The sequence below is a fragment of the Sphaerodactylus townsendi genome, linkage group LG01 (assembly GCF_021028975.2).
Source record: "Sphaerodactylus townsendi isolate TG3544 linkage group LG01, MPM_Stown_v2.3, whole genome shotgun sequence".
NCBI classification, from domain to species: Eukaryota; Metazoa; Chordata; class Lepidosauria; order Squamata; family Sphaerodactylidae; genus Sphaerodactylus; species Sphaerodactylus townsendi.
Genome location: NC_059425.1, coordinates 94,779,708 through 94,805,069, shown reverse-complemented (window position 1 = coordinate 94,805,069; position 25,362 = coordinate 94,779,708). Strand labels below are relative to the sequence as shown.

Sequence of the window (25,362 nt, the reverse complement as noted above, 5' to 3'; positions counted from 1 at the left end):
TTTTGAAACATTTTCATTCCTCAGGACTGACTGACCGTTTTACAGTGACCTTTATCTGCAACGACTCCTATCCCGGAGAACTCAGTTTTGTGCATGAAGAAGTAAATTCTGCACAGAACTTTATTGATACCTACTTCGAGTTTCATACAGCCTTGGCTTGCCCACCTGCTCCAGTAGACTGTCAGGTTACTGGTAAGTCAGTTAAATCAGGAAGATGCCCTGGAATCCAGGGATTCTATTTTTAATAGCACAATATGCAGAGCAAACATTTTTATCCAAGCACACTACGGGGACATTGCATAACTAGTTGGCATTAGACTTTTAATACTCAGGTTGTAACAATATTAGCATGTTTAATTTGGCAGTCGGTTGTGCTTTACAAACTTTTTGTTTAACTTTTTGATTTTCCAACTTCTTTCTTTTTCTGTGTTCCATATGCTGTCTTTCTGCCTCACCTTGAGACATCCAATTTAAACTTGGGCATTTAAACATTAAATGGCATAAAATAGAATTGCAAATCCTCATAAGCCAACAACTAAAGCTTCCCAGACCAGTAAAGCAATAGATAACTAAATTGGCTGAAATGTCTTCTGGATCAAGGAAGTCTTTCATCTCCTGCTGCAGGCCTGAAAAGACTGTGCCAAGCTCACCTTCTGGTGAGGGAGTGCCACACCAGGAGGGCGGCAGCCAAGAAGGCTCTCCCATGAGTCCCTGTCAGACTAACTTCAAATAATGTAGGTTCCTGCAGGAAGCCTCATCAGTTGGTCTTAAAACTTGGACAGGTTGGTATGGGTGGAGGCAGTCCTTCAAGTACTCAAGCTGTTTAAGGTTTTAAAGATCAAAAAGAACACATTAAAGATTGTGAAAGTGTGTGTGGAATCTCTCGGGAATGAAATTGCGTCACTTTCCTTTAACCAACTTTGATTCATTAAAGCCACATATACCTCCCCGCTCCCCCAAAGTAGGTTACTCTTCTCCCACATGTGACTTAGATGAAAAAGTGCTTTCTTGCTTTCTTAATTTTTATGCTTTATTAGACAGCCTAAACTAATGAGTTGACAATAGTAAAGACATGTTCAGTGGCGTAGTGCCAATGGGGCGTGTATGTGTGTGTGACGCCACTGGCGGAGCCACGGTGGAGGTATGGCTGGGCCGTGGAGGGGACGTTCCAGGGGTGGGGGCAGGTAGGGGTGCAGGACGTGTGTGCACCCCAGGTGCAGTTTCCCCTCACTCTGCCTCTGGACATGTTACAAGGTACTGAATTGTTGCTCGTTTGGAATCAAAGATGAATAAATGTTCAAAATTGATGTTTAGCCAGAACATTCTAAGCAGTAGCACTTTTAACAGGTTTGTAAAATACCTAGCTAAATTCTGTGCCATGCTTGAATAAATTATTTGTAGGAACATTCGTTCATCTATGGCAGGGGTAGGGAACCTGCGGCTCTCCAGATGTTCAGGAACTACAATTCCCATCAGCCTCTGTCAGCATGGCCAATTGGCCATGCTGGTAGGGGCTGATGGGAATCGTAGTTCCTGAACATCTGGAGAGCCGCAGGTTCCCTACCCCTGATCTATGGTGTGGTTATTAGACTATCTAGCAGAGATTACATTTGCGTGCTGTGGAGCTCTTCTAGCAGTATCGGCCAGTGGCCTGTATTGGCATCTTCAGAGGATCATCTGAAGATGCCAGCCACAGACGCAGGCGAAACGTCAGGAGAGAATGCTGCTAGAACACGGCCATACAGCCCGGAAACCACACAGCACCCAAGTGATTCCGGCCGTGAAAGCCTTCGACAATATACAGAGATTACATTCTTCTGGAGTTTGTATAGGGCGGTTTAATTTGGGATGCCAAGTAGTTTCTTTTTGCCAAAGTTAATTCCAAGATTACAGCTGGAAGCAGAAAACCAGCACCATTGACATCATTGGTTGGGTCCCAAAGCCTCTTGCCAGTCAGTTGCTTTTAAGAACATAAGAACCCGCATGGATCATACCAGTGCTGCATCTAGTTCAGCTTCTTGTCTCACACAGTGGTCGATCAGTTATTCTGTTGGGCCAGCAAAGTAGAGGCTTTCCCCTGATTTTTCCTCCTTTCCCTATAGTTGCTGTGGCTAGTAACCACTGAAAGATTTATCCACCCTGAATTATTCTAAATTCCTTTTAAAGCCATTTATCCCTGTGGCCATAAGTACTTCCTCTGGCAGCAGATTCCATATTTTAATCACGCATTTCCTTTTGTTTGTCTTGAATCTACTGTCTGTCAAAGTCAGTGGGTGCCCCAAGTTCTGGTATTTTGGGAGAGGGAGAAAAAGTTCTCTGTCCACTTTATCCCATGCACAATTTTATAAACCTCTATCATTCTCCTCTTAGTGGTCTTTTTCCTAGACAGAAAAATCCCAGGCTTTTCAGCTTTTTCTCTGAGGAAAAGTGCTCTACCTCTAAATCATCATGATTACCCTCTTCTGTTCTTCTTCCTGTACTTCTTCCTGTTCTTCTCCCTGTACTTCTTCCTGCTCAGGGACACAAGTGAATGAAAGAAAAAATAAGTCCTGAAACCTTTGGAAAAAGGTTCTCTGAGGGTAGTGGTGTGAAACTAGCACTCTTGTGGTATGCTCTCCTTGATAACCTTGTGACCAATCCATTGGACCCTCCTTGCCAGTTCATCACGAACATAAACACTGTAGAAATAAAGTCACATGTTGCTCTTCAGTCAGTAATCTGTGAATATAGTAGTCACTTGGATGAGGTGTGCTTAATAAAGCTTTCTTGTCTCCTGGTTTTTAGATTCTGTCGGCAATGAGTATGACCTAAGTGACTTGAGCAAAGACAGTGAGCCATGGGTGGCACTAGATACTTCAAAAGATGCAAAAAGAAGAACTTTCTATCTGAATGTTTGTAAACCTCTTCCCTACATACAGGGGTGCCCCAGTAAGCATCTCAATTTATTACTTCTGTAGTGAAATTGGTTCAGAAAGGTGCCAGTACAACAGGCCACGTGTATGCTTTTCTTCCTTCTGCAAAACACTGGAGTGGTGTTTTAGTTTCTCTGGCTGCCATTGAATTTAATTGCTTGTGTGCCACAGTGTTGGGTGTGTTAGTTGAGTGCTGAGGGAATTTTTTTTTCTCAGCTAGGTAGTGGCTAGGCCACAATGGCTTTCATTTATGTTTAGGTGATGAAACTGAATTGAACTGTTCTGAGGCTAGAAAGGACTTTAAAGTGAATCACCTGCACATTTAACTGAATGCAGGATCTTACTGGTAATCAATAGAGTGACTGTAGTATAGGCAGTGCTCCTGGTAGTAATTCAGCTGTACCAGATGAGCTTGCTTATTGAGTCAGAGGGCAGTTCACAAACTACCAGAAAGCATACTAATCGTAAGTAAGCGTAACTCTTGAGGGTTGTTGAAAGTCAGTGAGGTTCACGTGTCCCGAATTCCATTCCACAAGGAAACCGGCATGAAAGGAAGCATGTTTGCGAACGCAGCTGAACCTTCATGTTTTGCTTCTAAAGCCATAATGCTAGCTCAGGCGTAACTTCTAGACCAGGGGTAGGCAACCTGCGGCTCGAGAGGGGCGTAAAGACAGCGGCTCTTTCTGCGCTCCGCTTGCGCACTCTGCGGCTCCCGCGAGGCCGAGGCCTGCTGGTCCCATCCTTGCCCACCCTGCAAACAGCAGGGCGGGTGCCTCTCAACTGCCTCGATGGCCGGCTGGGCGGCGCCGCTGGCTTCCCCCTCGCCTGCCCCGTTGGAGCGGGGTAGGGCGCTTTCCCGGCGGCCGGCAAGGCCGAGCCGCTGGCCCCATCCTTGCCGACGCATCCATGCGCTCCTCAGAATGAGCGGAGTAAAAGGTAAAAAAACCCAATATATACAGTGTTATCTTTATTTTAAATGTCAAAAATTATTTGTGGCTCCAAGTGTTTTCTTTTCCCATGGAAAACGGGTCCAAATGGCTCTTTGAGTGTTAAAGGTTCCCTACCCCTGTTCTAGACCCTGAACAACTGAGTATCAAATGTAGGAATCAGAATATCTTCCAAGACCTCAGTGTTACCAACTAGCATTACCTTTGTCTTGTCAGGCTTCAGAGAGAGTAGAAAGCACTTTAAATGTAAGGATCAGTGTGACTTTTTTTTGTGGAATGTAAAAGCAAATGTTCCCTCTTGGCTGCAGGTGGTTCAATAGGAGCTTGCATGAAGGATGCAGACAAAGGTCAGAGTCTTGGCGTGATTAAGATAAGTCCTCAAGCGGCCTTAGATGGGTCCCTTAGCATTGTGTACTTGAATGGGGACAAATGCAGAGGTAACCAGCAGTACTCCACACGAATCATCTTCCAGTGTGACCAGTCTATGGTAAGCTTTGTGCGAATGGATTCAGTTGAACAGACTGCTAAGTTTGACAGGTTGGGGCTGGTCCATCTACCCCCTGTTTAGGTTGGCTACCCCACTGTACCTCATTGCATATGTGCAGGGCAGCATTTCTTTTCTGTTCTTATGGGAGAAGAATGAATGAGCCACTTGCATGCGCTGCTTAGCACAGTCTCCCCCTTCTAGCCTCTAGGCAGGGTTGGTAACTATCCATTCCTAGGTGGAAGTGAGGCACCATGTGTGGAGCAACTATTTGACTTCACTGTTTACTACTCAGGTGCTATCCAGGATGCAGTTGCTGCCCAGTCAGGCATGTAGGGTTGTGTAAAGTACTGGATTTTGTTTATCCATTTGTAGCATTTCGTTCCAGCGGAAGAGCCTCTTTCACTAGTAAAAGAGACTCTTGAAAACCTTACTAGATAAAACCCATGGTCTATCTAGTCCAACATCCTGCCCCACACAGTTGCTCCGGAGGGCCAAAAGAGAAAGACAGGGCCTTCCTCTGATGTTGACCTCTAGCACTAGTATTCAGAAGCTTGTTTCCGCTGCATGTTGAGGTGACTCCCTTTACTCACCATGGCTGTTGATGGACCCCTCCTCTATGAATCTCTCTAACCCTCTTCTAAAGCCATCTGTACTCGTAGCCACCAATACATTATCTTGTAAGTCAAAGTTTCCCTGCTAGAGAAAAGCACCACCATTCTCAGTGGATCTTATCCAAGGGTTCTTTGTCCATGATATCCATCCTCCCCCCCCTCCCCAAGAAATCTAGAGAGAAATCTCAAATCAGTTGACTTTTTTGTCCTGTATTCTATGACGGTAAATAGGATAGCAATCTACATTATGTGCTTTCTTCTTGAAGGACAGTAGGTTATTTGGGACTCACGTTACCATTCTGATCAGGAATTTTGTTGTGGTTCACAAATCACAATGAATTGACAATATTGGCTTTACTCATTCAGAGGGGTCGTCTTGTAGACATTCAGTTATCTGCTGAGCTCTGTTCAATTGAGACAGTGTTGACCTTTTTCATAAAAGGGCTGCTTTACAGGCTATAGCTTCGTTCATGGGTATCAATTTCCAAGTACCCAAAAGCATGTTGTGTTACGATGTTTCAAATATGGCAGAAGTTGAGAGTACTTCTGTCATGGGATCTCTATCCCAACAGCCAAATTGTGTGCTTCTGTAACAGAAAGCGTTGTACTACAGTCATTCCAGCTCAAACAGCTTCTTCCTTTTATAAGGATTCATTTCCACAAAAACTGCAGCATACCGAAAGGTGCAAACTGAATTTGGGTCTGTTAGAGGATAAGCGAACAATGGGACTCTTGGACTCGTGGGTAATCCTGTGAACTAGTGCTACTCAGAATTTGGAAAAACTGGAGTTCTCGTTCTATATCTTAACATTGGAAAAGTGATTTGTGGGATATGTAGGCAGAGGATGGGTTGAACTTGATGTATATCAATATATAAAATTGGCCAACTCCCTACTGTCTTCATTTTTATGCTGTAGGGATCACCAGTCTTCCAACATGAAGAGAATTGTGAGTTTGTGTTTCTCTGGCAGCATGTAGCAGCATGTCCTATCCAGAGAGCAGAAGGCAAGTATGAGTGCTTGGAATTGGTCTTTTATTTTTTTTTAACCTGCACTTCTAAAAGCTTTTGTGTAGAGGTGCTGCTTGACTAAGATGTTTCTGGTCTGTCTTTTCCGCTGGGCGTGTTCCAAAACCTCTGCTGGTAGTTGGTGGATATTCATGAACAAAACGCGACACATAACAAGTAGCTGTAGAGAGGAGATGGAATTAGACACAATCGGTCTGCGTTCCACTCCAAGCTACTCCTGAAACAGCATGAAGGGGGTCTTGGAAGCCTCCCCTAATCTATATGATCTGGGAGCTGTAGGGCATGCAGCTCGATAAAAGAATGCAGAAAGAAGGGGAGTTGACGGAAATCACTCCATTTTAAACAATCATATCAACTACAATGACATGCTGAAATGGACAGTTGTAGATCTTTGGCAGCATGTAGCAGCATGTCCTATCCAGAGAGCAGAAGGCAAGTACAAGTGTAGAGATATTTAATCTAATATCTCGGGTCAGTGTGCTGATCTGGTATAGATTTTGCTGTAAATTCGTGCATAACAGTAAGTTCTATTTGTGGCTGCATGTCTTAGGTTTCTTCTTTCTTCAGGTGAGAATTGTCAAGTGAAAGATCCAAGGTATGGTTATGTGTATAACCTAATGCCACTTTCTGGAAAGGAAATAAAAGTCAGCACTGATGAATATGACTACTACTTCAGTATCTGCCAGGGATTGACAACAATGAAGTGCAAAGAACCACCCCCCCAGAATGATGTAATATCGTCATGTCAAATAAAGACGCAAAACCCATTTACTAAAAGAATAGCAGGTAAAGTCTTTCTGGGATTTTCTGAATCTATCATGGAAACGGAGGGCTGCCTGGCTGTGCAGGGACAGGCATATGAAGAGCCTAATAGATTTCTGGAGTGAATGCCCAAATGGACCTTTTAAATTTAAAACCTGAATCTTCCTGTTGTTGCTCTTTAGAGGGGCCTCTTGGAAGCTACTGTGTAGGAAAAAGCATCATGTTCCAAAAGTGTAGAGATACAAAAAAAAATCCCTTCATTCCTTAGGGTTCCATTGCTTTTACAATCAGATATAGCCCAATTGAAGTTGAATGCATTCACCAAAATTTAAGGTTAGTTGGAATACTGTAGGGTTATGCCTCTTGAATCCAGCTTCCTATAATCTCAGATCAGCATGTGATTTCCCCCAGGGTTCCTGTGAGGTGAATGGGCTGAGAACAAGGTGCATGGTCACCCAGTAAACCTCCCAGCATTTGAGGATTTGAACTTTGGCCTTCGCAGTTTTTATTTGATACTAAAAACTAGGCCACCGTGACTTGTAACATTTAAATTTGTAGAGTGTTTGAAGTACTGTACAGTACATGGCCTCTGTCATCTTGACATATAGCCCTGCAAGTTAGTGCTATTCAGGCAAGTATTCAGGGGTACATAGTAGAGAGTTGTTCTCCTGTGAACAGCCACTCAGGTACTAAGATGAGACAAAGGCTGCAGATGGGGATGGATGATGGAGAAACCCTTAATTCCATTCCTGGCATGAGCCCTGAACCTCAGTTTACTTGTCCTCCAGTAACAGTTGTTTCAAAATGAGAATCACCTAGCAACCACAAGGCTCACCAGTTAATGCTCACCAGGCCTCACTAGCTTTCCTGAAACATTGGGTGGATGCTGTGTTGTAGAACAGTGCTCAGGAGATCCATAGATGGCATGGCTCTTGAGCCACTCAGTATCACTAACGTAAGTGTAGCAACAGTTGTGCAAAGTACCCTGTTTCCCCGAAAATAAGACATCCCCTGAAAATAAGACATAGCGCATCTTTGGGAGCAAAAATTAATATAAGACATTGTCTTATTTTCGGGGAAACACGGTACCCCTGCTTTGCCAAGATTACACTGTCAAGATGTGCACCATCAACATTGGCTAGTTCCATATGCCCTGTTGGGCCACCTTTTTTTCACTGCTAGATCTAGGCAACAAGAGGATCAAAGAGAGTCTGGTGGTTTTCCCAAATCAGACTGGAATACAAAGAGCATGTGTCACTCTAGCAGTTTATCTACTCTCATTCCCCACATTCTGCATCCTACTCTGGTCCAAACCTCAAAGCCTGCTGTGTGATTGGTACCAAGTCAGTAGGTGTGGACACTGCCACCTCCTCATGAGGAAACACCCAAAATGCAACAGAAAGCTTTCTGATGCACTGCCAGTATAAGTTGTCATCCTACATCAATATTCTATTAAAACAAATAAGATTGGAAGCAAAAAATGAGATCGGATGATGTCGTTATGATTTTCATAAGTGTACATGGCATGTAGAACATTAGGACAGAGAGTAATCCCGCTAGCCACCTGTAATCCTATCTGAAATCTATCCTCCAAATGTTCCCAACCTTTCTTTAATACTTCTGTTAAATATTTTACTGTTAGGATTGCACACAACAAAGCTGACTTTTGAAAATAGATTGATCAAGATTAACTATACTGGGGGAGAGATATGCCACAAAATATACCAGCGGTCAACGGCCATATTTTTTTACTGTGATCCTCATGACAGTTTGGAGGTAAGCAGATGTTATCGGGCTCCCATTTCTTCACACGTCAGTGACAGTCACTGACAGTGGATTCTGTACAGCCAATCACAATCAGAGAATGCTGGCAGATACCATTTTTCCTGGCAGATCTTTTTGTTGCTGGAGTTCCATGAGCAGGGATGGTGCTTGGGTAGCTTTTCCTGATTCCCCTTTCAGACTGAATCATGTGGTTCTACACATTGTTCTGGGAGATGGAAAGGGAGTTTGCTGGCTGAATGGGAATTCAAATAAATTCCATGTATTGTCGAAGGCAATACCCTGGACTGATAAGCCCCACTCACAATACAATACTATCAACCACATCTTTGCATAACAAGTTCCACCCAAATACTGATTGGTTCCCCACCTTGGGACATGGACAATAGATACCCCAAATATTCCCTTCTCTCTGGACACAGTGTGTAACAGACTTCCTTCTGTAATACACCTCTGAAGATGCCAGCCACAGATGCAGGCGAAACATTAGGAACAAGATCCACCAGACTACGGCCACACAGCTTGGAAAACCCACCACAACCAAATAAATTCCATTCACATTGCCCTAGTGCCATGGTGGCGAACCTTTGGCACTCCAGATGTTATGGACTACAATTACCATCAGTCCCTGCCAGCATGGCAAATTGGCCATGCTGGCAGGGGCAGATGGGAATTGTAGTCCATAACATCTGGAGTGCCAAAGGTTCGCCACCACTGCCCTAGTGGCTGGGGGGATACAGCTCTGCATTGTTGCATATCAGACTTGTTCCACAAAGACAGAAGCTGTGTCACGGCTTTGTGCAGAGTCTGTGCATTGCGGGGGATAGGTGCCTGAGAGAAATGGAAGGCAAAGGAGCAACTTTCATTAAAATGAATTTTGCAAAAACTGCACGAAGCAGAGAAAGATTACTCTAATCACAAAACAGCTGGTTCAGTGCTGTAATTAAGAACTGTTGCAAGAATTTCTTAGTGCTAAATTTTGTGCCCACCAGTACATGAATGACAGAGGTATAGTTGGCTACGCCCTGAACAGCTGCTGATTCTTTTCTGTGTAAATAGTTCTATCTGATGCCCAAAAGGTCAGATTCAGCAAGAGCTAACTGAAAATCATGCCATTTTGGCTGAATGTTTCTTGTCACCGTTAACATGGCTACAGTTAAACTTGTTGGTTCAGTTGTTTTCCTGAACTTTCTGTTGACCTATTTTCATTTTTTAACAGTTTTGGGATGCATTAGCATTTTGACCAAAGTAGATTTTGTTTTATTCTGTACAATCACTTGTTCATAATGAGGATTTGTAACATTATTTCTACCTTAATGGCTAAATGTAATAGATCTGCTTTGTTTTTCAGCCTGTATTTCTGAAGGAAACTGAAGATTGTACCTATATGTTTGAATGGCACACCCCATTTGCCTGCCCACCCTACAAATCTATAGACTGCTCCTATAAGTAAGTTATCTTATTTAAGCAGGGTTTTAGAATGTATTACTTAGGTCTTGCTATTCTTTCTGGAAAATATTAATGCACAGCCTAATTTAGCAGTGTTTGTAAGATATTCCTAGGAATCTGAAACTTAGATAGAGTTTAGACATCTCTAAAAAACTGGAGGGTGTCAGCGTATGTGTCAGTTCTGCTTTAGGATCCTTCTTGCAGCACATTCAGAGTAGTGCAAACAAAGTAGGACAGTATTGCAGCTAGACAAACTTCATGTTTGAGATTTGAGATTAGAAGCAGGTATAAATTATTTGGTAGCTTTGAGAAGCAGTTCTGTACTGTCTGCACAGCATAAGAATTGATCCTCTTATTTACAGGACATTTTCAAAAAACATATATTTACTTTATTACAGAGATAGTGACGGCAACTCATATGATCTCTCTTCTCTTACACGGTATAAAGAAAACTGGGAAGTAATTTCAGATTCTGCCTCCTCACAGAAATATTACATTAACATCTGTAAATCCTTAGTTCCATATCAAAGTGCAGGTAATATTTGACTACTGTTTGTAACAACATGCTAGTGATTCATTATGTACATATTATGGCTGAAGGGGTGTTGGTGGGGGGAGGAGTGTTCTTTGCAGGCCACATTGTTTTAAGAACAGCCACGGTTGGGAAGTTTTCTCTGCTATTGAAATGCTGTTGAGATCCAAGGCAAGATAAATAGCTACCTGCTCACATAGGCCTTTTCCGCACATGCAAAATAATGCACTTTTACAATTGTTTAAATGTGGATTTTGCTATTCCACACAGTAAAATCTAGCTGCAAAGTGCATTGGAAGTGGATTGAAAGTGCATGTGTGGAAGCGGCTTTAGTCCTGAACTTTAGCGGTTGTTGCTTTGGATCAGATTGCCAAAAGTTCAGTGCTAAGTAAACAGTTCTTTCAGACCATGCAGAGGCAGGCAGTGGCGAATCACCTCCAAATGTCTCTTGTCTTGAAAGCCCTACTGTTACCCTAAGGCTAACTACACTACGGGATCAGTTAGTTATGGCTTAATGGCAGGTGTGCAGGCACATATACAGTGTTCAGACATTGTGATCATTAGTTTTGCTTAAATGCTGTGGTGGTCTTATGACTTTTAAATGAAATTTTCATGACATTCTACTGTTGGATACCTCTGTGCCTTAAGTTTTCCTGTGCCAGAATCCACTTTTATCAGATGCATGAAGTGTTAATATTTAGTTGGCATGGAGTTTTATACCAAATGGGAGGGGAGCTATTACAGAAAGGTTGAGACGGTCCAGTATCTTAGATCATCATTGTTGCAGAACACAAATGAAAGTCAGATCCAGTCAGGATTAAACAATCCACAGAGTAGATGAACCATTCCCAACTCTTGATGAATTAGCAAAATAGAATGAATCTGAATACCTTATATACAGTTATAAGGGAAGAACATTACTTTGTGTTGGACTAATAATCTCAAGCCTGTACAAAGTTCAGCATACAGTCAAATGTGAATTGTAGTTGACTTAGCACACTGCTTGAGTTGTTAGGGAACTTGGAGTTCTGTTTCATAAAGTACATAGTAGACCAAGAAGAAGACAACTGGAGAATATGGGTGGGAAGAAAACAAAAAAGCAGAGTGGCCATGTAGTCATGCTGTGCACACTAATATCTGTCTGCTTTGCTAGTCAGCATGTCAGATCTTCTACAGTGATTGCTATTTCATGACATACTGTATGTGCAGCAGCCTACTAGTCCAGTCTCATTGGGTATGACATTCCTCTGAATCAAGGGAGATGACCTACGTAACAAGGAACGTTGATTCCTACCTGGTATGTAAAAAAAAAAAAAGGTGGAAGTGGGAAGTTTAGGAAAATCAAATGAATGTAATGCACCTAAGAAAATTCTGGCAGATGTTTAAATACAATTTAATAATTACACAAATATTCAAAGAAGGCTCATCCCTGTGTAGAAAGGCTCATACTTTCTACTTCCTGTACTAATAAATGAGTAGCTGCTGCTTAATTTGACATGGTCTCAAACAGGAGCTGGGGTGTAAACAGTTCTCCTTGGTCCCTGGAACATCAGGTTCTGCCCAGTAGCTCGGAAAGGGGCAAGAGTTTTATGAGCAAGTCTAAAGAAGAGCTGTTGTTCTGTGGAGTTTGGGTTGATTTAGTGGGCTTGGCCTATACTGCGCTTTATCCCATTCATGAGCTGTAGAGTTAACATGGTTTATTCACATGTATAGAAAAGGAAGAGTATGCTGAAGTCTTAGCTGAAACGTTCATTCTCATAGCTTGATTGCTGTATCAAACAATGACTTGTATCAATACGCTGTCACAAATTGAACCAACTCCATTTTTTTAAAAAAAGTAGATTGACGAATAGTATTCTGAGTCAGCCACAAGCAATGTATACACAAACTTTCCCTAAGAATTGCTGAAGTGTCAGAAGAATCCATCAGATGATGAATTCTGACAAGGATATTCATCCGAGTTTGTGTTGAGTATTTTTGCTGTTTAATATACTGTATATACTCGTGTGTAAGCCGACCCGTGTATAAGCCGAGGCACCTAATTTTACTACCAAAACCTGGGAAAACTTATTGACTCGCGTATAAGCCGAGGGTGGGAAGCCTCCCCCTGATGTCACTGCCCAAATAAGGGGCTTCCTCTGCCTCGCGGCTGAGTTTGAGAAAGCCCAGCCAGCCAGCAGGCAGAGGGAGCTCCTTATTTGGGCAGTGACTCCCTCTTATTTGGGCAGTGGCTCCCTCTGCCTGCCAGCTGGCTGGGCCTTCTCAAACTCAGGCAGGAGGTAGAGGGAGCTCCTTATTTGGGCAGTGACATCAGGGGGAGTCACTGCCCAAATAAGGAGGGCAGCAACAAGCGGCTTGTGCAGCCGCAGGGACTTCATCCCGGGCCACGCCCCCAGCCTTGGCAGAGGCCTGAAGAGCCGACTGGTAAGCGGTGACTCGTGTATAAGTTGAGGGGGGATTTTTCAGCCTTAAAACAGGGCTGAAAAACTCGGCTTATACCCAAGTATATACGGTAGGCTTGGAATTCCATAACATAATATTTAGATGTCTAAAAAGATCACCAGACTTGTGATATATGCATGGAAAGGACTGATTGTGTGTACAACTGGTGAAAAATAATATCTTTGCATGACTATTCAAGAATAGTCTATAGTTGGCCCAGTGTGAACGCCTCTGAACGAATTTAGCATGCCCAAAAAGTTTTGAAAACCTCTCTGGAAGTTGATTCAGACTCATGGCTTCCCTATGAATTAGTGCCTTCCAAAATATCCTATTAGTGGTGTTGCTGAGGTCTTGCAAACTGAGGGCAGTGGCTTCTTTTAAGGAGTAGGCCACTTAAAAGGCATGTGTGAATGAGCTTCAGGTGTGTTTGGTCAAGTTTATATTCAGTTTGACATACTTTTGAACATATTACTTCCACAGAAATAGAAGCGAGAGAATGTTGGAGTGACAGGCAAGGAAACAGTTCAAAATCTTACCGTTTTGGTTTGTTTGTTTTTTTGCCAAACTATAGGTTTCTGTCCACCAGACACTGCAGTTTGCTTAAAAAATGAATCCAAATATGTCAGCTTAGGTGAGGTGACTGTGGGACTACGAAGAGAAAATGGTATTTTTGTTCTTAAATACATCAATGGGGAAAAATGTCCAGACCAGATCCGCAGGAAGTCCACAATAATACGCTTGCTGTGTGATAAAGATAAAATTGTAAGTATGTCTTAGCAGATAAGATTTCACAGAGGGGAAGGGAGGAGAACAGCTGCACATTTGGTGGAAGCATACAAAACCCTGAGTGCATATAGACAACAGCTTTGGCTTCCCTCCGAACCTGATTCATGGTCCAACTCTCCCCTTGCCCTTAGCAATTGTGGCAGAGAAATACAGATAATGAAACCTACCTCAGGAGGTGTGTGGAACACAGGGTAGCTGATTTATGAGTTTCCTATATTTAAAGAAAAAGAAATTTGGTTCAGTAGATGTGATGAGGGATCCATGAATCTAACTGCAGTTTTGAAAATAAGAAATGCAAATAGCGGGGAATCGGGGTGGCAGTCCCCATTCAGATCAGGGTGGGATACCTTGGCTACTATTTGCTCTGTGAGGAGAAACTTCCCTGCATGTTTTTCTCCTTAAAGTAAATAATTCTAGTGGGAAGATCGTGGACAGAGTTGAATGAAATGATGAAAAGGGGGATTAAGCCTCCCTTTCCTTTTGTACTCACCCACTGCAAATTGCAGACTGAAAAACTAACATGGTTAGTTTGTTGCTCTTCCTCCTTCACAGCTATTTTAACTTTCAGTGACAAGTCAGAATAACTAGGCTGGACTTAATATTCTATCTAGAGCTATTTTAACAACAGAGAAAAAGGGCTACTCCCTGGCAGCAGCCACTGCTGTATTTGCTGCTTTATGAAAATCTGCCATACTTTTGTGCCACTCTTTTTCTGTTTTTCACTTTTTTAATGGTTTTGTTTAGGACTCTAAGCCAGAGCTAATAACGGAAATAGAAGAATGCGAATATACTTTTCTGTGGCTCACTGCTGCTGCTTGTCCTCTGAAAAGCAATGTTCAGAATAACTGCAAAGTAACCAACCCCCTTACAGGTAATTTCCTTTGTGGGCCTGACAGGGTCATAGCTGGAAGTGGCTGTGAGCTTTCTGCCCAGGTGAAGCAGCAGCAGGCTGGGGGCTTTGGTTACTTACTGCTGGTTTTTGTTTCATGCCCTCTCGCTGTGAGACAGAGCAGTGGCACTTGAGCATCTTCTGTCTTTTGACAAAAGAAGGTGCTCCTTGAGTTTTCACTGCAGTACTGTTACTGTTTCCCCACCTTTATTCTCACCCTTTCCATTTTCTTACAGGACACCTCTTTGACCTTAACCCTCTAAAGAGGCAGGATGGCTATACTGTCCGTGACTTCAGGAACCAAAGAACAATCCAGCTGAGTGTGTGTGATGAAGCTAAAAGCTCCTGTGGTAGTGGAGTTGGTAAGCTTTGCCGTCCTCTCAGTAGCTTGTTGAGCCCATCAAAAATACTCCCCCTCTCCACTTCAACCCTATTGAAGTAGACAAAATCAGCAATAGCTGATTTGAGGTTAGCAAAAGGGTAACCCATTCTGTTTGCAATCTTATGCATGTTAGAGATTAGAGCTGCATTTAGGCATCATGCCAAGCTGCAGTTAAACTCCAGTTTAATTTGAACATGGTTTACATGTGTTCTCCTAGCCTATTCCTCCTCCCCCTTTCCCTGAGTATGAAAACTGGGAACCAGTCATGCTCTGCATACTGATGTGATTAAATCCGAATTTAGAATCTTAGTGTGGATGGGGGTGTTATAGTGACAGGCCAGCCGCTGTACAGTAATGCAACCAAGCGCTTCTGAACTTGGTCAGTAAACTCACACCTATTATAAGCAAAATGAGTTTTATTAGAGAAAATTGGAAAGGAACTTAAAAACAAAGGAACACCATTTGGCAATGAAGGATGCATAGAAAATAACAAAGCTAACTTGCTAACTACTTACAAAAGTCCTATCACGACATAGTTGGTTCTTGAGGCCTAAAGTTTCTAGAGCTTGTTATGAGTTTTTTTCTGACCACAAGGAGGGAAGAAGGGAAATTAAAAAGAGACTAGATTATTCTTTGCTTACTCTTATGGGAAATGCTGTCCATACCCTGCTGACCCCTCACAACCAATCATGGGGCTGTCCAGAGAATGAGCAAACAGCCACCTCCCAACAGGGATTCTCAGCAGCAATGCATGTTTTAATTAAGCTTGCCTGGGAAATGGTGATGAGGGCAGGGAAGAATAATGTTCACCTGCAAAGACAGTGAACTAGCTAAGGCTGGAAAATTCCTTTGAGATGGGTACTCCATTTACTGCTGTGCATGTTCAGTGCCTTCAAGTTGCTTCCAACTAACAGCAGTCCTATGAATTAATGACCTCCAGAACATACATTCATTAGCAGCTTTGCTCAAATCCTGCAAACTGAGAGTTGTGACTTCTTGTTTTCCTGCTGGCTTCAACTTTTTCTAGCATTATTGTCTTTTCTAGTCTTTTCATAATGTGACCAAAGCACAATAGCCTCAGTGTAGTCATTTTAGCTTCTAGGGAAAGTTCAGGCTTTATTTTATCTAAAATCCACTTATCTGTCTTTTTGGAAGTCCACAGTGCACACGCAGCTCTCCTCCAACACCACATTTCAAATGAATAATCTTTTCCTGCTGCCAGTTTTCTTCATTGCTCGACTTTCACATCCACATATAACAGTGGTGGCAAACCTTTGGCACTCCAGATGTTATGGATTACAATTCCCATCAGCCCCTGCCAGCATGGCCAATTGGCCATGCTGGCAGAAGCTGATGGGAATTGTAGTCCATAACATCTGGAGTGCCAAAGGTTCGCCACCACGGACATATAACAACAGGGAAGTCTGTGGCATGAATTAGCTTGATCTTGGTTGCCAGCAACACATCCTTACATTGAAGACTCTTTTCTTGATTGCTCATGGCTGTCCTTCCCAGTCTTAATCTTCATTTGATTTCTTGGTTGCAGTCTTCCTTTTGGTTGAGGACTGAGCCAAGCAATAGAAAATCTTGAACTGTTTCATGTTCTTCATTGTCAGCCCCAAAGTTGTGTAAATTTCCCAGCAATCACCTTATGTACCTTATGATTCTTGACAAATGTATTTTCTTTTATGTACACTGAGAGCATATGCACCGGAGACAAATTCCTTGTGTGTCCAATCACACTTGGCCAATAAAGATTCTATTCTATTCTATTCTATTCAATCATTATTTTTGTCTCCTTGATGCTCAAGCATAATCCTGTTTTGACGCTTTCTGCTTTAACCTTCATCTGTAGTCATTTCAGTGAATGTGGTGTGTCATCTGCATATCTCAGACTGTTAATTGTTCCTTCCACCGCTGTGTGTTGAGAGAGTAAACAAATTTTATTTTCTTAAGTAATACCCGATTAATGAATTCTCTCCACAAACTTCTGTGATTGGCCATATTACTCCCATTTTGACAAACTGGGAACTGAGCACGCAGAACTACCTTAATGCAATGAGTTACTGAAAAACTTCAATCCGTTACTTGTGCAACCAGTAGTTTCTCTTCATTGCTACTCTTAGGGTTGAGTCCAAAGGTGCTGTTGTGTGAGAAAATACATGTGTTTATGTGAAAGAGAACTAAATTTTCAGTTTCCATAGATTTCCTGCTCACTCTTCTATTCTTCATGTTATATCTGATATTCTCAAAGAGTCCTCAAACTTCGAAGATGGGCAGGACATGATCATAAGAAATTTGCTCTATAACCAGAGTTCATGTTTCTTTAACCCTTAGACAATAGTCTGGGCCTCTGTTTTTTCCCTGAAGTCTTCAAAGCTAGTCTTTTTCTGAATTAACTATGCAACTAGTGCAATTATTTTTCACTTGTATGTATTAAAATGTAGCTGATCAAGAGTGGATTTCACAATCCACTGACCTGGAACTTAATGTGTCGCCCATTCTGGATGCAGTTGCACTCCCCTCAGAGGTATACATGTATAATTGCACCGTTCTCTCCAGCGCAGGTGCACTGCTGCCAGCCTTCCCAGGTCAGAAAGGATCTGGCTACTGTGATAAATGCACTGGTTAGTCTAGATTTGATTACTATAAAGCACTCTTCATAGGACTGCCCTTCAGAAGTACTCAGAAAGTTCAGTTGGTAGGAAATGTTGCCTTTCAGATGTTGATGAGTGGGTCATAAGGACTATATGACTCCAGTTTTGGGCTATCTTCACTAGCTCCAGGTTTGTTTTTGGGCTGCTCTTGATCTTTAACCTACCCAAAGGACTGACCTACCCAAAGGACTTTTTAATCACTTATGAACCTATTTGACTGCCACAGTTATCTTCTGAGGCCCTGCTTCAGGTGTCCCTGCCTTCTGAGATCAGGTGGGTGGCCACCCAGGAGAAGGCCTTTTCAGTTGTGACACTGATGCTGGAACTGTTGCCCCAAGGAGAATGGTCTGTCCCCATCTTTTGCCTTCTTCTGCTTGAAGGAAATACATTTTTGTTTCATCTGGTGTTCCCTTCTTGCTCTATTGTTTTAATTATCATTTTTATGTTTGTGTTTTTTATTGTACATGTATTTTTAACATAGCTTTAATTGTTTTAGTGTTGTGTTTTTGTTTGGGTTTAATGGCTTTTGAGATTTTTTATTTGCTTTTAGTCTGTTAGCTGCTTCTGAGAGCAGAAAGGCAGAGTATATATACATTTTGTAAACCAATATAAATTGCTTGGACAGAATTTTGAGCATCTTCAAAAACACTAATGCTTCACTTTTAAACTTGGTAACAGGGATCTGCCTTACTGCTGGCAAACAGCAAATTAATGCTGGAAGACTAAGCAAAATGTTAACTTATGAAAATAAAGTGCTGAAACTTGTCTACAAAGATGGAGACCCTTGCCCTGCAAATCCTGACTTGAAGTATACTAGCTATTTCAGTTTCCTGTGCAGGAGCAATGCTGGCCCTGGCAGCCAGCCTTCCCTCAATGCCTTTGATGAAACAACGTGCACTTATGACTTCTTGTGGCACACTCCTTTAGCCTGTGAAGAGGAGAGAGCGGTAAGCAATTGAAAGCATCACCAAATTCTGCTTAAAGGAATCAGTAACACAAGCGATGGTAGAGGCAGGGGTTGGATGTGGAGGGAAATGGTGATCTCATGGGGCATGTACTTAGCCCTTCATTGCATGATGTCATGCTGGGCCGGTGTGTATGCTGTGGTACAGAGCAGCAAAGCTGAGAGGAAAAGCCTAATAATAATAATAATAATTTATTATTATTATTTATTCAATTTAGTATACCGCCCTTCGGGGATAAGATACAGTCTGCCTTAATCAGCTGCTCAACCCTGGACATGTGTTGGTACTTACATTCATTGGACTGTGGGCTTCCAAATAAGTGTGTGTGAGCTAGAACCTAGATCATGAATATAGTCAGTTGTGTTTACAAGAGTGGGAAGAGGTGGGAAGAAGCTGAAGGGTGGAATTGGGTGAAATGCATAAGAGGCGATGGTGAATTAGAAGGACAAAAGCACCAAGATGAGCTGGGGACATTTACAGCAGTTCATATGATTCATTACACTTGGCTTAGCTGGGTTGTTTTCCACTAGTAAAATGTCAAGTGGCATGTCAAGTGCCAGTTTATGATGTTTCCCATTTTCCCATCCATAGATGGAATGCTCTGTTACAAATGGCAGCACAATAATTGACCTCTCTCCTTTGATCCATCAAACGGGTTCCTATGAGGCATTTGATGAAGATGATATGACTGGCCTTGTTCCAGACTTTTATATAAATATTTGCCAACCTCTAAACCCAATCAAAGATGTCAACTGTCCACCTGGAGCAGCTGTATGCATGGTCCCAGTGACTGGTGATCCTATAGTAAGTCTCACAGTATGAATGGAATAAAATAATAAAATTCCTGAGCAAAAAAAATGTTCTGTTGGAATGGAAGCCCTGTTGCTTGGGTCTTCTGTAACAATAATGGGTAAAGCTATTGAGCTGGCTGGAGTCTTCAAAGAATAATCTTTGCAAGTCTGTTGTTTGGGGTTGCATACCCTTCTACTCTCTATGTGCCTGTACTAACCCTTCCTCTTATACATACACCTGGAGGGCACTATCAAGTAATTACTTCCACTGTGCTGTGGCTTTGCCTGACATAAGGTTCAATCTCCCAAGGTGGTTTGGGTTTCTACATTTTGAACTGCAATTCCTTATGTCGCATGGCAAGTCTCTTTTATGCTATGGTATTGGGGTGAAGGAAAATGCCTGCTATTCAAATGGATTTTTTTTAAAAGTCTAGCCTCACAGGGCAAGTGTATGGATACAAGCTAGTTGTTTGAATCCCAGTCCATTAAAATGTGACAGGGTTTTGGTGAAGAAGGAAATCTTTTCAAATTTTACTTTAAATTTCTGAGTTGATGCTATAGCTTTCTAAAGGTTCCTTCACACCTCCTGGTCTGCTTTAAAAGCTATGGAACAAAGCAGAAGCTGAGAAACAGGGAATAACTGTTTCTCACTCCTACTGTGTCCAGAGCCAGTCATTCCAAGAAACATGCTTGGAGCTGTACCACTTCCATTCTGCATGATGAAGAGGTCGCACTAGAGACTATACCTCTTCAGATTGCAGATGGAGGGGATCATAGCTTTAAATCCTTTCCATGCTATAAATGAGTTCATCAAGGAGAAGACTATGACAATCTTTTCTTTACAGTGGTACTTATTTTTGGCTTGTAGAGAGAGGTGGTATTTAATGTGGGAGCAGCCTCTGAAAATGGAGTTCTCCAGCCTGCAGTCTGACATGTCACAGCCCAAGGAGTCTGTCTCCTTGTCCCGTGTTTCTTGCCAAACTGCTCTTAGTTCTGATCTAACTGGCTGCTGCTTTCATCTGCTGAGCCCAAGATAACTTCTCTTCTCAGTGCCATATGAGATGCTTTGCAGAACTTTCAGGACTACCTTGACGCTCATCAGACCAGTAGCAAAGTGTGAACTTATTACAACTAAAGTAACAAATTTTGTCTTCTGTTCAGGATATTGGGCACATCCCTGCAGCTCCCAAACTCAACTCAGCAACAAATGAAGTTTATATTGCTTATAAAAGTTCTACTCCTTGTTCATCAAATAATACACTCAACTATTCCTCTCGCATTATATTTCATTGCAACAGAGGAACAAATCTGGTAAGTAGCTATGATTTTCTCCTTTCCAGCTTAATGTATCAAAAAATTATTTGAGATATCAAAAGAAGGATGATAAAGCCATACTGTTGAAATAGATTTTAAGGCCATTTCTGGGTTTACTCTATCTACTTCAGTGATACCTGGCTGTATTTTGTAGACCTGGGTTCACTCGACACATATTTTCCATTCAAGCAGGTGCACTCCCAATCCCATCACAAATGTTTCCTAGCGTAAGGGGGTAGGGGTACTTATAATAAATATGCTTGTATAGATTCTCATCTGCCCTCCTCGAAACAATATTTGACTGAACTGCAATAGAAGGTGAATGAAAAAAGTGAACCAATGCCTTCCTAGATTGGCGCATGGAGACCGTAGTCAGGCTTGAATTTGTACTCGGATTTTATGCAGTGGATGCTTAAATAAAGTAAATTGATATAGTCTGTATACTTTGCAAGGCAATGTTAAATTTTTGAAAAGGCATGGGGAAAGGAATGGTATATCAATTGGGGCAGAAGGGTGGTATGCCCACTGTGGAGAAGCATAGAAAGCCCCTCTATGAAGGAGGTAGGGGGATACTCTGTTTGCTGTGAATAATAGGTTCTGTGCTGCCTTATGCCGAGCACACACAATAGTCCAGCAGTTAATACCTTCTGAGCTTCTTACAGCAAAATGCTGTAAGAGTTGCACCTGAATGTCTGCAATGAGCATCTCTCTCTCAAGGGATATTCATGCCTTTTTTGTCTATTACTCTCTTTTTTTGGCTGTCAAGCTGCAGCCAACTTACGGCAACTCCGTAGCATTTTCAAGAGATGCCTGCCTCTGCATAGCAACCCTGGACTTCCTTGGCTGTCTTCCATCCAAGTACCAACAAGGGCATGCCCTGCTTAGCTTCTTAGATGATCCTAGTCATCTGGAAATGAAAATATAATTAAGGGTGTCAGCCATGTCTTAAATATCAACTGGTGCATCAAACCTTATTCTGAATGTATCTTGCTTCAGTGGCTATTTCATTCCTAAAGGCTGCTGCTGTTCTTTCATCCCTCCTATTTGGCCATCTAATAGTCCAAGCCTTAAACAATTTTCTGTTTTCTTCTTTGTGCTTTGGTCACAGGGGGAGCCAAAAATGATAGGCAAGCTTGACTGTGAATACCTGTTTGAATGGAGCACTCCAGTTGTATGCCATGATGAAGTTGATGTTTTGGGCTGCTCAGTGACGGATGAGCGCTTACACTACACTTTCAATCTTTCCAGCTTTTCCAGACAGTCTCACAAGGTGATGTGGCTTGGCCAGTAAGGGAACTGTACCCTTTTAATCCAAATTACTCTATTGTGTTATATGTTTCTGACTTCAGCTGTTGCTGCTATGGGGACCCAAATGGCTATTGATTTGTCTAGTTTTATTTTTTTATTTTCAGTTCAGTTCCAGATAATGCTGGAAGTTCTCGCATTAGTGTATTTCCCTAGGTGATCCTAGAGTTGTAAAATTTCCAGAAATGTTTAACCCAAGGAGGAAGAAAATGTTTTTCCCCTCAGAAAAAGTTGTGATTTTTTGGGGGGTGGGGGGGTGGGAAGGTGGGATTGAAATAGATGTAACACCTCTTGGCCTAGAGAAGCTAAACTCGTTTTACCACTGATGACCATAAAATGCATTGTTTGTATCCTGCTTGGCATATAAAATTGAAAATGTTGCCACATGGAACTGAAAAGTTATAAATGCCTTAGTTTTCTATAAGCAAAATTGTAAATATACCCAATACTTGAGAGAAAGCTGAGAACCTGGCAGCTTTGGAGGGTGGACTGTATGTCATTAATCCCTGCTGGGCTCTCTACCATCTCTGAATCTCACCCTCGCTGGTCTCCGGCCCCAAAACCGCCAGGTATTTCACAACCTGGAGTTGACAACTTTAATTTCTAAGACAGAATACATTATAATATTTCCAGTTTTTCTATTGGAAAAATGGGGGGCAGGGCGGGGGAGATGGGAAAAATCCCAATCTTTCTGTTTCCTTTCAGGCTTTCGCAGTTCTGGGTGACTGCCCTATATAGTTGAAACTGAGATTAGCAGCCATTTTCAGCATTTAAATTAAATGTATCACATATGGGCAGCTTTCACTGATCTTTCCCAGTAGGGTTTCTGCTCTCAGTCTTCTGTTCCCTCACTCGTCTTTGCATGACAAGGTAATTAAGCATCTTTTAAAATCTTTTTTTGCAATTCAGTAATGTGTGGTATTGACTTCTCTGCACAGGTTTCATCTGGATCCAGGCATTATCATTTTGGGGTGTGTTCCAGAGCAGCTGATGTGCCCCAAGGAAAATGCAAAGAGGCAGCAGTCTGCCTTGTCTCGGGCAACAGTGCTGCCTCGTTTGGTAACATAAAGGAAATGAAGATGGATTATCGGCATCAAGATGAAGCTGTCATTTTGCAGTATAAGGGTGGTGATATGTGCCCTCCAGGTAAAGCTTTGTGAAATTGCTACCAGTAAACCAGCGAATGAGTTCCTTTATCTTCAGGATTGCTTGATTGAAACACCCAATAACATATGTAGGGGTGCAGTCAATCAGCGCCTAATGCCTAAGACAAACAGTACTACTTTCTTAGCTTCTTCTGGCTCACAGTTTCTATTTGAAGAAGCACTTCTCAATCCCAAAGCATAAAGGAGTATATTTGAAGCCGTTATGTCTGGGAATCGCCATTGAAATTTCCCCTAGTAAATTATGCGGTTGTCCTGGAGTGTGCTAGGTTATGCAATCTCCTGAAGGTTGCTTCTGACATTTCTTATCCCTTTGAGCCTCTTGGAGATGTAAAGAAGAGAAATGGACATATCTGTTTATAATGCCAAATGTCTGATCCATATATCTTGAAGATTGTACAAGGCAAGGTGCCTATTTCAAGCTTGCCCTAATACTGTAAGGCATTTCAGAGCTCAGCTAAGGAGCCTTTCCCCCCTCACTTCTCTCCTTATGGTATGAGTAAGGCAAAGCTTACCACCAGAACAACCAGAAGGGAAAGACATTCACGTGGTAATCACAGGATGTCTGAAGTTCTTCCTAAGCATGGGAGACTGATCCTACCATTCACAAATCCTGTTAGTCATTATGAGTTACTGTTTTTCATTGTTCTGGGTAGCTGATGAATAGTGGGTGCATGTCTGTTACAATAACCTGCCTTTGGTGGATGGTGTTCCTTTGTTTAATCATTTATATCCTGCTTCTCCAAAACGCTTGAAGGAGTTCAGTCACAAAGTTACTTTAAAAATCAAGTTCATGAAACATGGAGAATTGCCATTCTCTGCCATGTTTAAGAGGTTCCAGCCTTATACCATTTCATATTTTTCATAGGTGGTATGCTTCTGCTTACCAGAGGCTGGGGGCCAACAGGAAGGCAGGTTCTGAATGTGGGCTTCCCAGACACATTTTCCAGGTTCCTGGAAAATTAGGTTCAAATACTTCCAACTGACTGGATATATATATTTATCTGGAAGATACTCTCTGCTAAAGAGGGCCTTTAGCTCAAAATGTTGGGATAACACTATAAAAAGCGATATTCACTCACTTATCTGTATGATAACAAGGGTTTAGCCTTCTGTCTTATCTTATACTCTCGCAAGCAGAAGGCTGAACTAAATGTATCTTAGGCCTATTCAATCAGGGGCCTTCTTAAAAATCACAACATCAGCTAAGAAGCAGCACAAACCTTAACCTCCATTTGGAGTATCATCTGTTTTAGTTCTCCCTAAACTTGCACACAATTAATTTGGTATCCTAGGTGTTCATAATACAGGGCAGTTGCTGAACCAAGAGCTGTTCACTGTTGTAGTCTGCAATTTTAGGGTGATTAAAACCTGTGGAAGTTCTTGGCTCATTTAAATTGGAGTGCCTTTAGGTAGAGACAGTATATTTTATTCATGGAAGCCTTTTTTTTGTTTTGCAGTGACTGAAATGGATGAGCTTTGTGTCTTCCCTTTCCAGTACAAAGGTGTCAGGTATGACAAATGCATTCAGGAAGGACACGAACGGCCGTGGTGTGCTACTACGGATAATTTCCAAAGAGACAAAAAATGGGGTTTTTGTGGAAATGGTAAGAAAGCTTCTCTTTTTAAAGAAGGTGCTTATAGTAACTATTATACAGTGTCAGTTATGGGGTATTTTGTGATTTCTATTGTTTTGTTAGCTAGTGACAAATATAAACTGCTGGGTATGTTACATTGAACAGTGAGTTTGTGTACGTGTGGGCTTACCAAATAAATAGGATATGACCATATAATGTACATGAACATTACAGCAAATATTTTGGAAGCTACTTCCCATAATTTTTAGATCATCTGAGTTTTGAAACCATTTGTACTGGTTTTTCAATAAATAATAAATACTCCATGCAGTATTACTCACAGTGTAAAATGAGTTTGATTGGCTCAGGCCCACTGGATTTGGAGGTGATGTAGACTCAGATGCTTTATTCCGACATCTCCGACACATTTGAGTTTATGGTACAGATCAGTCTGACTCGGTGCAACCTCCCTGTCCCATTCCTTTGTGCACAAAACTGATACCAAAGACTTCTTTAATCTAATCACAGTCTGTTGACCTGTTCTTCAAACTGAAATTTCAAATCAGGATTAAATTCTGGATT

At 41.9% G+C, this 25,362-nt stretch overlaps 1 protein-coding gene across 1 annotated transcript in view; it reads left to right on the top strand.

Annotated features, from left to right (window-relative positions):
- IGF2R (insulin like growth factor 2 receptor) overlaps positions 1–25,362 on the top strand; it is an 83,864-nt gene that overhangs the window by 47,107 nt on the left and 11,395 nt on the right. The window contains exons 23-39 of the mRNA XM_048487772.1: positions 25–192; positions 2,785–2,928; positions 4,168–4,346; positions 5,875–5,962; positions 6,552–6,770; positions 8,389–8,522; positions 9,880–9,977; positions 10,376–10,512; positions 13,523–13,713; positions 14,482–14,608; positions 14,863–14,988; positions 18,344–18,612; positions 19,222–19,434; positions 20,583–20,732; positions 21,844–22,005; positions 22,979–23,186; positions 24,664–24,810. Coding sequence (XP_048343729.1) covers positions 25–192; positions 2,785–2,928; positions 4,168–4,346; positions 5,875–5,962; positions 6,552–6,770; positions 8,389–8,522; positions 9,880–9,977; positions 10,376–10,512; positions 13,523–13,713; positions 14,482–14,608; positions 14,863–14,988; positions 18,344–18,612; positions 19,222–19,434; positions 20,583–20,732; positions 21,844–22,005; positions 22,979–23,186; positions 24,664–24,810 — 2,760 coding nt within the window. The remainder of the gene's footprint in view (positions 1–24; positions 193–2,784; positions 2,929–4,167; positions 4,347–5,874; positions 5,963–6,551; positions 6,771–8,388; positions 8,523–9,879; positions 9,978–10,375; positions 10,513–13,522; positions 13,714–14,481; positions 14,609–14,862; positions 14,989–18,343; positions 18,613–19,221; positions 19,435–20,582; positions 20,733–21,843; positions 22,006–22,978; positions 23,187–24,663; positions 24,811–25,362) is intronic.